At 47.2% G+C, this 13,388-nt stretch overlaps 1 protein-coding gene across 1 annotated transcript in view; it reads right to left on the bottom strand.

Annotated features, from left to right (window-relative positions):
• PHKA1 (phosphorylase kinase regulatory subunit alpha 1) overlaps positions 1 to 8,615 on the bottom strand; it is a 434,625-nt gene extending 426,010 nt beyond the window's left edge. The window contains 1 exon segment of the mRNA XM_030210224.1: positions 7,991 to 8,615. Coding sequence (XP_030066084.1) covers positions 7,991 to 8,068 — 78 coding nt within the window. The 5' untranslated portion in view covers positions 8,069 to 8,615.
• Positions 8,616 to 13,388: the final 4,773 nt, after the last annotated feature.

Here is a 13,388-nt window from a genome sequence, read left to right as displayed (position 1 = left end):
ACATAATAAAATATTTTAATAGACAGCATAGGGTGTAAGCAAAGATGGAACATATAGGTAGATAAGATAGAGTAACAAGAGTAAGAAAATAAGGAGACTAATTTAAAAGGAAGTTGTACATGAGGTCAGAAAGGTACTTGAATATTCTTTTAGCTAGGGTACGAGTGGATAAACATGTCCTGCTACAATATGTGCAGCCAGTGTCACTCCTTGTATGTGTGTGTGACTAGCAAGTTAGTTACTTCTTTCATTAAAGGCCTGGTTGGAAAGCCAAGCTTTCACCTGCTTCCTGAAGTAGAGATAGTTTGTTTTAAGCAAAATCCTTCAGAGAGTGCATTCCAGAGTGCGGGGGCTACTCCAGAGAAGGCCTGCAGGTAGGTATGTTCAAACAGATCCTCAGGCAAGCGGAGAACGTGAACGCCCCATGGGAGAACACAGGTATAGGAGAAAGTGGGATGTTTGACCACGGAAATACAAATCCTGGAGAAATAGATCTTAAACACACTTGTTCATTGATGAAAAGAGACTCAACACAACCGTTGTGTTTCGGCCGTCAGGCCTGCATCAGGAGTCTCACTCGATGGAGACCATCTGGTGATGCATGCTTAAAAGTACGCGGCGAGATGTTCCGTGTAGTGGGTCTGTGGCTCAGACTCCGGAAAACAGCGGATGCAAACGTTGAGAGACACGTGATGTGTTGATCTATGGGGTGGGTCTTTAAAAACACCTTTTCGGAGAAACTTGCTCATAGACAATTGGAGTGTCAGCGTGAAGCATGAAAGGAACATCTCACCGCGAAACACAACGGTTGTGTCGAGTCTCTTTTCATCAATAAACAAGTGTTTTTAAGATCTATTTCTCCAGGATTTGTATTTCCATGGTCAAACATCCCACTTTCTCCTACACTTGCAGGTAGGTATTACATCCTGCGGTCTTTGGAGAGGGTTTGATTTTACATATAAGATTTATTTAACAGGTTTTATATCTCGCCTAAGATTCTAAGTGGGTTACAATGAAAGAGAACAAAAAAAAAATCAATAAAACAAAAACAACACACTTTGGAGCAAGTCTCATCTGGGAGTGACCCTGGATTTATCTTACAGCTTTTCATTGGTAACTCAAGCCAAGTTGTATTTTAATACAGTAGATATTTCACTGCCCCAAGTGGGCTTAGAATTCAAGTTTGTATATGAGGCAACGGAGGGTGAAGTGACTTGCCAAAGATCTCAAGGAGCATAAACAAAATATTAACCTTGGCCTCCCCTTTTCTGTCTAGTGCTGTAACCATTAGGCCACTCTTCCACTGAGCACAATCAAGTTTTAAATATGTGGATTTTCAATAAATATTCTAAACTTCCCTACCTACTCCCTTACTAAGAATGAGAAAGCCTTTGTAAATCAGGCCCTTTAAAGTTTATAAGAAACATGCTTGGTATATCAAAGATAAGTATTTGAATAAAAGGCACTGTCACTTCAGAGTGAATTAATCATGCTATATAAAACAATTGTGCATATGGACTTATGGACATGTTTCTCTTTAAATGCATTTAGTTAAAACAGTGTACATGTATTCTGGACAAATGATCCACAAATACAAAAAAAAAAAAGTGTATGTTAAATCAGAACTCCGAGTCAATATTAACAAATAAGGGGCCCTGTTTACTAAGCAGCGTTATAGCTGTGTTAACATCTTTAACGCACGTTAACCATGTACGTGCCTACAATATCCCTATAGACGCCTACACGGTTAACGCGAGTGCTAATTGTAGGTGCATTAAAAACACTAACGCACCTTAGTAAACAGGGCCCTAGGTCTGACCCAGTCTATTCCTGAACAAGAGAACTATGGGCTTCTTTTATAAAGCCACACTAGCAATTCCCACGTGGCAAATGAGAGGAAGCCCATAGGAATTGAATGGGCTTCCTCTCATTTACTGCACAGGAATCACTAGCACGGCTTTGTAAAAGAGGCCCTATGTTTGGAAATATGTCGGCTATGGAACTTTTGAGCATTATAAAAACTCAAATGCCAATACAACTGCCCTGAAATATTGAAGCAGCCGCTTAGTAAGCAAATGAGGCTCTCCAAACATATTTCACACTTAGAAACAGTATTAAACTAAACTTTAAAATTAGGAAATTTGGAACGTGTCCAGTAACAGTCTCACTGATGATCTAGCGTCTTTTGGTAACTCTGCACTAGGCAGAAATCCTATAGCCCTACTACTCACTGCAGACACCTGTTCACTTGACTCATATCTCAAAATGTAAACTAGTAATAATTATCATTCAGAACAATCACTTATGTTCCAAAATTAGAAGAAAGCCAAAATCATTTCAAAATTTGTCTTTCATTCCAAACAGAGAAGCATAAATTGTTCAACAGAGATTCTAGCCATATACTTCACAAATTATTATGTGCCATTAACTTTGAAGGGTTCCTTTTTATCATTGTTTTCTGACTCTCTGTATAATGGACATGGCAGCAGCAGAATGATGTGGGCCACAGCCCAACCAACTTTTTACCCCACCACTTGAGGGTAAAAACAGAGACTGGTTTGTTCCAACTTTCCAAGCAAAACCAAAAAGGCGCTCTATTATCCCATAGATTAGAAATAAAATATTATTTAGAAAATGCAGGTGCTAGTCAGTATCATCTTTATGCTGATGACACCCAGCTATACCTCTCCACACCTGACATCACCGCGGAGACTCAGGCCAAGGTATCGGCCTGTTTATCCGACATTGCGGCATGGATGTCCAACCGCCACCTGAAGCTGAACATGTCCAAGACCGAGCTCCTTGTCTTTCCTCCTAAACCCACTTCTCCTCTTCCTCCACTCTCTATCTCTGTTGATAACACCCTCATCCTCCCCGTCCCATCTGCCCGCAACCTCGGAGTCATCTTCGACTCCTCCCTCTCCTTCTCTGCGCATATCCAACAGACTGCCAAGACCTGTCGCTTCTTCCTCTTCAACATCAGCAAAATTCGCCCTTTCCTCTCTGAGCACACCACCAGAACTCTCGTCCACGCTCTCATTACCTCTCGCCTTGATTACTGCAACTTACTCCTCACTGGCCTCCCACTCGGCCATCTATCCCCCCTTCAATCCGTTCAGAACACTGCTGCACGTCTTATATTCCGCCAAAACCGATATACTCGTATCACCCCTCTCCTCAAATCACTTCATTGGCTTCCGATCAGATATCGCATACAATTCAAGCTCCTCCTCCTTACCTACAAATGCACCCAGTCTGCGGCTCCTCACTACCTCTCCACCCTCATCTCCCCCTATGTTCCCGCCTGCAACCTCCGCTCACAGGACAAAGCCCTTCTCTCAGTACCCTTCTCCACCACTGCCAACTCCAGGCTCCGCTCATTCTGCCTTGCCTCACCCTATGCCTGGAACAATCTTCCTTTACCCATACGCCATGCCCCCTCCCTACCCATCTTCAAATCTCTGCTTAAAACTCACCTCTTCAATGCTGCCTTCGGCGCCTAACCGCTCGAGAAATATAAAATGCCCCAATCTATCCACCCTATCAGATTAACTGTTCACTCGTCCTCTAGATTGTTCACTTGTCTTTAGTTTGTTCTCTTGTCTTTTAGATTGTAAGCTCTTTGAGCAGGGACTGTCCTTCTATGTTTAAATTGTACAGCGCTGCGTAACCCTAGTAGCGCTTTAGAAATGTTAGTTAGTAGTAGTAGTAGTCAAAATTTATGGGAGGTTTTTTTTTTTTTGCTTTACGTGTCTTAATTTTTTTCTGTTTTATGTTTTATTTCAGCCGATTTATTTTCTTGTTTGCATATTTCTTATTATTCAATTTTCTGCTTGTGATTCTTTGCTTGCTTCTTCCTGGCTTACCCCCCCCCCCCTCGCTTACTAAGCCACATGGCAATGCCGACACAGCCTATTCAAAGTGAATGGGCTGTGTCAGCATTAGCGTGCAGCTTAGTAAATCGGGGAGGGGGTGATTTTATTTTCATCTCTTCCTTAGTCTGTTCTCCCCCTTCAGAATCTAGCCTCCCTTTCTACTTCCCAGTTTCTCCCTCCCTTCAGATGTTCCACCCATCCTAGTGATCTCCTTCTAACCCTTCTCTAATCCCTCCTCCTTGCTGGGAGGGGTCTCACCTGGACTGGTTATATGGGCTCATCTGCCCTAGGCAGATGGCAGGCATCAAGTTTTAGACCAGTGTTTCCCCAAGTTGGTCCTAGAGTGCCCCTTTGCCAGTCAGGTTTTCAGGATAACCATAATGAATATGCATGAGAGAGATCTGCATATAATGGAGCCAGTGTATGCAAATCAAGTTCATGCATATTCATTGTGGATATGTTTGAAACCTGACTGGCAAGCAGGTACTCCAGGACTGACTTGGGAAACACTGTTTCAGATACCCTGATATACAAGGTTCATGTTCCAAAGCAGATCAATAACATATCCTACCTCTTTTTTTCCTTCTGGGTTAACATACCAAGAGGTGATCTTCCTGTGCATAAGAAACCCAATTGTTTTAGAAATTCAACTAAGTAATTTCATTTTAAAAGTGCTCATTTATTCCCCATCACCCTCCTGAAACTTCTTCTAACAATACATCTTAACGGAAGATTAGCATAGCCCTTTCTTTTCTCCTCCAATTGTCCTTTTTAAAATTCCAGTGTTAGGTATTAGCATGTATAGCAGTAACGTTGTTTCCAGGATGGGAATGTGCAGCATGAATCTACTGTAATACTGTCTACTTTTAGCAGCTGCCATCCCACACAAGATCATTTCATTTGTGGATCAGGATTAATACTACTATTACATATCATTTCTATAGAACTACTAGACATGCGCCTCGCCGTATACTTGAACATGATGAGATAGATTGTAAACTCTGTGGAGCAGAGACTAAGTAGGACAGACAAACAAGTCAAATAAGAGATAAGAGAATTACTAAGGTGGGAATGATAAAATATGGGTACTGAACAAGTGAGTAAGGGTTAGGAGTTAAAAGAAGCATCAAAAAGGTGGGCTGTTAGTCTAGATTTGAAGACAGCCAGAGATGGAGCTTGACGTACCGGCTCAGGAAGTCTATTCCAGGCATATGGTGCAGCAAGATAAAAGGAACAGAGTCTGGAGTTAGCAGTGGAGGAGAAGGGTGCAGATAAGAGAGATTTACCCAGTGAACGGAGTTCCCAGGGAGGAGTGTAGGGAGAGATGAGAGTGGAGAGGTACTGAGGAGCTGCAGAGTGAATGCACTTGTAAGTCAATAAGAGGAGTTTGAACTGTATGCGGAAATGGATAGGGAGCCCGAGAAGCGACTTGAGGAGAGAGCTAATATGAGCATAGCGACACTGGCGGAATATAAGTTGTGCAGCAGAATTTTGAACAGATTGAAGAGGAGAGAGATGGCTAAGTGGGAGACCTGTGAGAAGCAAGTTGCAATTGTATAAGCATGAGGTGATTGTGGATAAGGGTTCTGGTAGTGTGCTCAGAAAGGAAAGGGCAAATTTTGGTGACATTATAGAGAAATGACAGGCTTTAGCAGTCTGCTGCATATGTGCAGAGAAAAAGAGAGAGGAGTCGAAGATGACCCCAAGGGTACGAGCTGATGAGACAAGGAGGATGAGAGTGTTATCCTCAGAAATAGAGAATGGGGAAGAGGAGAGGTTGGTTTAGGGGCAAAGATAAGAAGCTCAGTCTTGGTCATGTTTAGTTTCAGATGGTGGTGAGACATCCAGGCAGCAATGTCAGACAGGCGGGCTGATACTTTGGCCTGGATTCCTGATGAGATTTCTGGCACGGAAAAGTAGGAGTCATCAGCATAAAGGCGATACTGGAAACCATAGGATGGGATGAGATCAGAGTACCAAGGAAAGAAGAATAGATGGAGAAAAGAAGAGGTCCCAAGACAGATCCCTGAGGTACACCAACTGACAGTGGGATAGAAGTGGAGGAGGATCCACCCAGAGTATACACTAAAAGTACGATGTGAGAGATAAGAAGAAAACCAGGAAAGAACAGAGTCCTGAAATCCAAGTGAGGACAGCGTATCAAGGAGTAGGCTGTGATCAACAGTGTCAAAAGCAGCAGACAGATCGAGAAGGATGAGGATAGAATAGAGACCTTTGGATCTGGCCAGGAACAGGTCATTGGAGTCTTTAGCGAGCGCTGTTTCAGTTGAATGAAGAGGGTGAAAGCCAGAACGACGTGGATCAAGAACAGCTTGAGAATAAAGAAAGTCAAGACAACAGTGGTGAACAGCACGTTCAAGCATCTTGGATAGAAAAGGGAGGAGGGAAGAGGGATATGGGGTGATAGTTCGAAGGACAGGTATGGTCCAATGAAGGTTTTTTTTTTAAGGAGTGGTGTGACTATGGCATGTTTGAAGGCATCAGGAACAGTCACAGTGGAAAGTGAAAGACTGAGTATATGACAGATAAAAGGGATGACAGTAGGAGAGATAGGGCTAAGTAGATGGGTGGGAATAGGATCAGAGGATCAGGTAGTTAGTTTCGAGGAGGAAAGAAGATGTGCAGTTTCTTCTTCAGTGATTTCAGAAAAGGAGGGTTGGAGGGTTGAGAGAATGGACTAAGGGAAGGAGAGGTGAAGGTGACTTGGTTGAGAAGTCAAGTTTAATCTTGTGAACCTTATCATGAAAGTACTCGGCAAGAGTCTGGGGAAAAAGCAAAGGGGGAGTTGGCGGTGAAGGCACTTTGAGGAGAGAGTTCAGTGTGGCAAAGAGACGTCAAGGGTTTGAGGCAAGAAAATTTGTCAAATGGATGTAGTAGTCCTGTTTGGCAAGTAAAAGAGCAGACTGGAAGGAGGTCAGCAAGAATTTGAAATGTATGCACTCAGCATGGGCATGGGATTTCAGCCAAAGGCATTCAGCAGAGCAGGCACAAGAACGTCGTAGGTAGAGAACAGTATTATAGGAAGAGACAGCCTCGTTGACAGACTTGGATAACATAGTGGTTGTGAACAGATTTGAAACACTGGAGGACAGAATAGAAGGGTCAATAGCCTGAAGATTCCTAAATGTATTGGTTGAGATTGGACGGGATTGGGGAGGAGGGTGTTTAAGTGTGAAAGTTATCAGATGATAGTTAGAGAGGGGAAGAGTTGAGGCACAGAAACTGGAGAGTGAGCAGTTTGAGAAGAAGATAAGATCAAGACAGTGGCCATTCTGGTGAGTGGGGGTAGTGGAGCACAGTTGAAGATTGAAAGAGGATGTTAAAGCGAGAAACTGAGAAGCATTAATGTCAGAGGGATAATTAGCATGAATGTTAAAATCCCCAAGAATGAGGGAGGGGATGAAGGTTCAAGAAAGAAGGAAAGCCAGGCGTCAAAGTCAGTGAGAAAGGAAGAAAGGGACTTATCAGGGGGTCGATAAATGACTGCTACTTAGAGAGGCAGAGGAGTGACTAGACAGATGGAGTGGACTTCACAGGAAGAAAAGGTTGAAATCCACCTCCATGGTCAACCAGGCAAGGAGTATGGGAGAAAAGATAACCTTCATGGCATAGGGCCGCGACTGAAGCAGAGTCTTCAAGGCAAAGCCAAGTTTCAGATAGGGCAAGCAAATCGAGAGTACGAGAGATAAAGAGGTTGTTGTGGATGTAGGAAACTTTGTTACAGGCAGATTGGGCATTCCACAGAGCACACAAGAAAGGCAGGGAGAAGAGGGGCTCAGAGAGAATAAAGTGGCTTGCTCAATTCACACACCATCAGTATCCTGAGATGCTGCCTGTAACTTGACATCTAGACATACGAGCAAGCTCTGTCGGTGCTTGAGCACCCCCAATATTGAACAAATCCCTTGACTGTGTCCAGGGAGATGTAATTTCCATTGAGCTTAGCACCCCCAATAATTTTGAAAAGTTGGTTCCTAAGCATCTGGTTATACGAATTATTTTATTTACTGCTGTTTCGCCGCCACCACCTGTTGGATACGGTACACTGCCCAATTCCAGCAGAGCAATAGTGCTGCCAGTTCATCTGCACTTACCTGGTGACAGAGGATGGTCTGCTGTACCTGCCTGGCATAGCCATCCAGCCGTACTCCTGAATTACTGCGACTTCTCATTCTTCACACCAACAGCACGCAAGTCTTCATCCACGAATACTGTAAAATATTCCCCTTGGAAAAGAACTGAGCACTCCCCAGGAATAAAACAGTACAAAAAAAAAAAAAAAAAAAAGAGGAGGAAGGTAGATCGGAGGGGAGTGGACCTTAGCACATAGCGAGAATTTTTCAGCTTTTAAAATGAACAATCATGCGTTTGTCCACGGAGACTGCTCCGATCCCCTTCGTCAGCCAGTGAGCCAAGTTGAGCAATGTTTAAAATTAAAGAGCAAAAAGCTTGGATCAACAGTTTCCTGTCAACATTCCTTTATTTAAATACCTTTAAGACTATTTAAAAACAAACGGCCTGGGGCCCTTCTAAAACCGACCTCAAAAATTTTCAATAAAAACTAGGGGTAAGGTAAAACAATATTGAAAGGGCGACGGGCAAAGCGCTTCCGTCCAGAATTAGTTCTCGCAGTCTCCCGGGAAGAAATGCTCAGCAACCGCCAGCACAGCACCGGGCGAAGTGGCGAACTCATGGGACACAACCGAGAGAAGCTCGGGAGACAGCCCCCACCACCTCCCCTGGAACAGTGCACGCGCTCCTTCCTGGGCCCGGCCAACCACCTCAGCGCCCACCCGGGCACGCTCACTCCTCTCACCCAATCCTGTGCCGACTAGGCAACCAACCAACCACCTGTGGACCCGCCGCCGCGCGCCCGGCCGGCAGTGGCACACTCACACACAAAAGCCAAGTTCTGCACTACTACAGTAACCAGCCAGCGCGCGCCGGGGAAGGGGGGTGGGGACGGGGAGCGCACTAAAGCTCCCTCCCTCCGTGTATAAAACAATAGCTGCATCAATACTGTCTGCTTTCACCACGTGGCGATTTGTTCACGTTTTAGGATTTGTTTTGTTTTTCAAGTTGTTTCACTCGCTTTGCGTCTAACTGCCTTTCCGACGAGGCCTTCAGTTTTTAACTTTCGTTTTCGGATCCGTACTTCTAGGGAGCGAAGTTAAGCTCTCCTACCAGGGAAAAGCGTAGAGAAGTTGAACGTTAGCTTTTCCGTAAGGGCGAAGTAAACAGATAAGGGTCTGTTTTGGGTTTGTTTGTTTTTTAAATCTCCCGCACTCGCCCAATAAATAGTCTACCTTTTCTTAAATGTCCTTAACTGCGTACACCTGAGAGGCTTTTAATTTTTCAGGAGTGCTTTCTCATGGTAAACCGATGAAATAAACTATTATCTACATAGTAGAGTGGTTTACTTCAGTATTGGCAACATTTTCTACCTTGCTAAAATAGCTTCTCATGGAGGGAGGGTTTTCGTTTTCAAAAATATATACCTCTTACAACATGTCTTTATCTTCTTATTGTGTTTGATGTAACTTTGTTTTCTTTGTTGTGAGTTACTGTTTTATTGTATACTTTGTAAACTACAATGACATATTGTCCAACCAGTTGTACATCAAGCAAAATAAACTAAAAACTAACCCAACCCCTAATATGCCTATATTGTTAGTCTCACTCATATACACAAGGAGTGACTGCAGCCGGACATGTTTATCTACTCCTACCCTAGCTGAGATAATATTTAACAACTAGTAAAAAAGGCCTGTTTCTGACACAAATGAAAGGGGTGCTAGCAAGGTTTTCCTCGGAGTGTGTATGTTTGAGAGAGAGAGAGTGTGTGTGTGTCAGAGAGAAATAGTGTGTCTGTTTGTGTGAGACAGAGAGATAGAGTGTGATAGACAGGGACTCCCTGTCTTTCACACTCTATCTCTCTGTCTCACATTGGGGCAGATGAGCAAAAGCCCTGCAAACAGCGCAGGGCTTTTCCATATCATCATGCTGATCAATCCATAGACTGGTGGGTTGTGTCCATCTACCAGCAGGTGGAGATAGAGAGCAAACTTTTGCCTCCCTATATGTGGTCATTTGCTGCCGGAAACTCCTCAGTATGTTCTCTATCTCAGCAGGTGGTGGTCACACACAGCAGCAGCTCTGGCTAGGCCTCCAAGCCTAATTTTTAGGTTTTGTTGAGTGCCTGGGGTTGAGGGCTCTTCTTGAGCAAGTGCAAACCTGGTGGCGCCAGGTCCCTCCTTTTCTCCCCCCTCCCGCTGGCTCCGTTAAAAAAAAAAAAAAATTTTGAACGTCCTTAAAGGCGTTTATTTTGACGTTTATTTAAACGTTTATTGCAGCTACTCACTGGGACACCAGGTCGTTACAGCTCGGAGCGGAAAGCAGGTAATTTTACCTTTTATAGCGGGCAGGGGGTTCCCCGATTGATCTCCACGTGGCCTATGGCGTCGGAGGGCGAGGGCGCAAAGAGTCGCTCCCCGGATCGCTTGGGCGCTTCTAGAGGGGATGCGGGGGTCTTAAAGTCTGATTCGCCCTTGTTGGGTGACAGTTTTGTGACCGATGAGTGTCCCGGTCCTTCCTCCGGTGTGGCGGTTTTTCCCGCCATAAACGCCCATCCCCCGCTGCTCGCCTCCGCCATCTTGGCCGGCCACGCGGCTCGGACGGCTTCTTCTTGGGCCGCCCTTGAGGTGGGAGACATTAATGCCATGAACGCCCTTAATTTGGGCGACGGCACAAAAGCGGCTAAAGTTAAGCGCCGTTCTTCCCGCGCGGCTCCTTCGCAGAGTGTCGCGCCGGACGCATTCTTGGATGCGCAGCATGTCTCTCCCCCGCTCTTGCGAGCGCCGGTTGAGGGTGCGTCTAGGGCTGTAGCCCAGGCTGCAGAAGTGCACAGTCTGGGGGGTTTCTCCCCCGAGTTTGTTTTGCTGCTGCATCAGGCCTTCCTTATGCAAAACGCTGCCCCTGCTCCCTCGTCTGGTAAAGAGGTTGAGGCCCCCGGAGGTAAACGCCCTCGGGTTGATTCCCAGGACTTGGAGGACTTTGTCTCCTCCGATGTAGATGAGGGCAGCGTATCTGAGTTCTCCCAACGGTCCTTTGCGGATTCCTTGGAGGAGACGGATCCCCGCTCGGATGGAGCGGATGACCCCTCTGCAGCGCGGCTCTTTAGCTCAGAGGATTTGCCCAACCTGTTAGTGCAGGCCATGGGCATTTTGAAGATTTCCTCTCCGGAGGACGTCTCTCCCTCAGCCCCTGTTGGCTCTGCCATTATGCTGGGGACGAAGCGCCCGCCTAGAACCTTCCATGTGCATGATGCCATGCACACCTTAATTTCGGCTCAATGGGATGTCCCGGAAGCGAGCCTTAAAGTGGCTAGGGCTATGTCCCGCCTCTATCCTTTGCCTGAAAGTGAACGTGAGGCCTATCTGTGGCCTACCGTGGATTCTTTAATCACTGCGGTGACTAAGAAAACGGCGTTGCCGGTGGAAGGTGGCACGGCCCTAAAGGACGCCCAAGACAGAAGATTGGAGGCGGCCTTAAGGTCGTCCTTTGAGGCGGCTGCTTTAAGTTTGCAGGCCTCAGTTTGCGGCTCCTATGTGGCCAGGGCGTGCCTGACTATGGTGTAGCGGGCTTCCCCCTCGGATCATTCCTTGAGGGCTGATTGGCCGGCCCTGGAATCGGGCTTAGCCTATTTGGCAGACTTGCTGTATGATGTCTTGAGGGCCTCAGCTAAAGGCATGGCTCAGACAATCTCTGCGCGGCGGTGGCTTTGGCTGAAGCATTGGTCTGCTGACCACGCCTCTAAATCCCGCCTGGCTAGATTGCCTTTTAAAGGCAAGCTGCTCTTTGGGGTCGAGCTGGACAAAATCGTGACCGTGACGTCTAAGGGCAAGAAGTTACCAGAGGTCAGGGCTCGGGCTACTACTCGCCCCGGTACCTCCAGAGGACGGTTTCAGGAAGCCCGTCGGTACCACCCGGGCAGGTCGGGCTCCTCTGCCCCCTCTTCCTTCAAGAGGAACTTCTCCCCCAAGCAGCATTCCTTTCGCAGAGACCGCCGTCCCGGAGGTGCTCCCTCCGGTCCTCCCCCAGGGTCTCGTACCCAATGACGGGGCCTTGGTCCACGCCCCAGTTCAGATTGGAGGGCGGCTGTCCTCGTTTCTGGGCGAGTGGACCACAATAACTTCAGACGCTTGGGTGCTGGAAGTCATCAGAGACGGCTACAAGCTAGAGTTCTGCCGACCCTTAAGAGACGGGTTTGTACTCTCTCCCTGCAAGTCTCCGGTCAAAGCTGTGGCAGTGCAGCAGACCTTGGACAATCTGATCCGCCTGGGTGCGGTCGTTCCGGTGCCAGAAAATCAGCTTGGCAAGGGGCGTTACTCCATTTACTTTGTGGTACCAAAGAAAGGAGGTTCTGTACGGCCTATCCTCGACCTCAAAGGGGTCAATCGGGCCTTGAAAGTTCGGCACTTTCGCATGGAGACTCTCCGCTCTGTTATAGCGGCAGTGAAGGCAGGGGAGTACCTGGCATCCTTGGACATCAAGGAAGCGTACTTGCATATTCCCATCTGGCCTCCTCATCAACGCTTTCTGCGTTTTGCAGTCCTGGGCCGACACTTCCAGTTCAGAGCCCTCCCGTTCGGGTTGGCTACTGCTCCGCGGACCTTCTCCAAAGTAATGGTGGTCATCGCGGCCTTCATGAGGAAGGAAGGAGTACAAGTCCATCCTTATCTGGATGACTGGTTGATCCGAGCCCCCTCTTATGCAGAGTGCGGCAAAGCTGTGAACCGGGTGGTTGCTCTTTTGAGCTCCCTGGGGTGGATCATCAACTGGGAGAAAAGCCAGCTGCGCCCAACTCAGTCCCTGGAGTATCTGGGAGTTCGATTCGACACCCAAGTGGGCAGAGTGTTCCTGCCAGACAATCGGATTGTCAAGCTTCAGGCTCAGGTGGACCAGTTCCTAGTAGCCTCTCCTCTTCGGGCTTGGGACTATGTGCAGCTGTTGGGCTCTATGACGGCCACGATGGAAGTAGTGCCCTGGGCCAGGGCTCATATGAGACCGCTACAACACTCTCTGCTGCAGTTCTGGACTCCGATGTCGGAGGATTATGCTGTGCGCCTTCCCTTGGACCCAGCAGTGCGCAAGGCGCTGAGCTGGTGGACGCAGACAGGCAAGTTGTCTGCAGGAATGCCTCTGGTGACCCCGGAGTGGACTGTCGTCACGACGGACGCCTCTTTGTCGGGCTGGGGAGCCCACTGCTTGGGAAGGACAGCGCAGGGGCTCTGGTCTCCTGCAGAGGCAAAGTGGTCTATCAACCTCCTGGAACTCAGAGCCATTCGGTTGGCGCTTTTGGAGTTCATCCCGGTACTGGCGTTGAAGCCAGTACGGGTCCTGTCGGACAATGCCACGGCTGTGGCCTATGTCAACCACCAGGGAGGTACCAAGAGCGCCCCTCTAGCCAAGGAGGCCATGAATCTATGCCAG

This window comes from Microcaecilia unicolor, chromosome 7 (genome assembly GCF_901765095.1).
Source record: "Microcaecilia unicolor chromosome 7, aMicUni1.1, whole genome shotgun sequence".
Taxonomy (NCBI): Eukaryota; Metazoa; Chordata; class Amphibia; order Gymnophiona; family Siphonopidae; genus Microcaecilia; species Microcaecilia unicolor.
The sequence above is the reverse complement of the archived record's forward strand: the minus strand, read 5'-3'. Positions and strand labels throughout refer to the sequence as shown.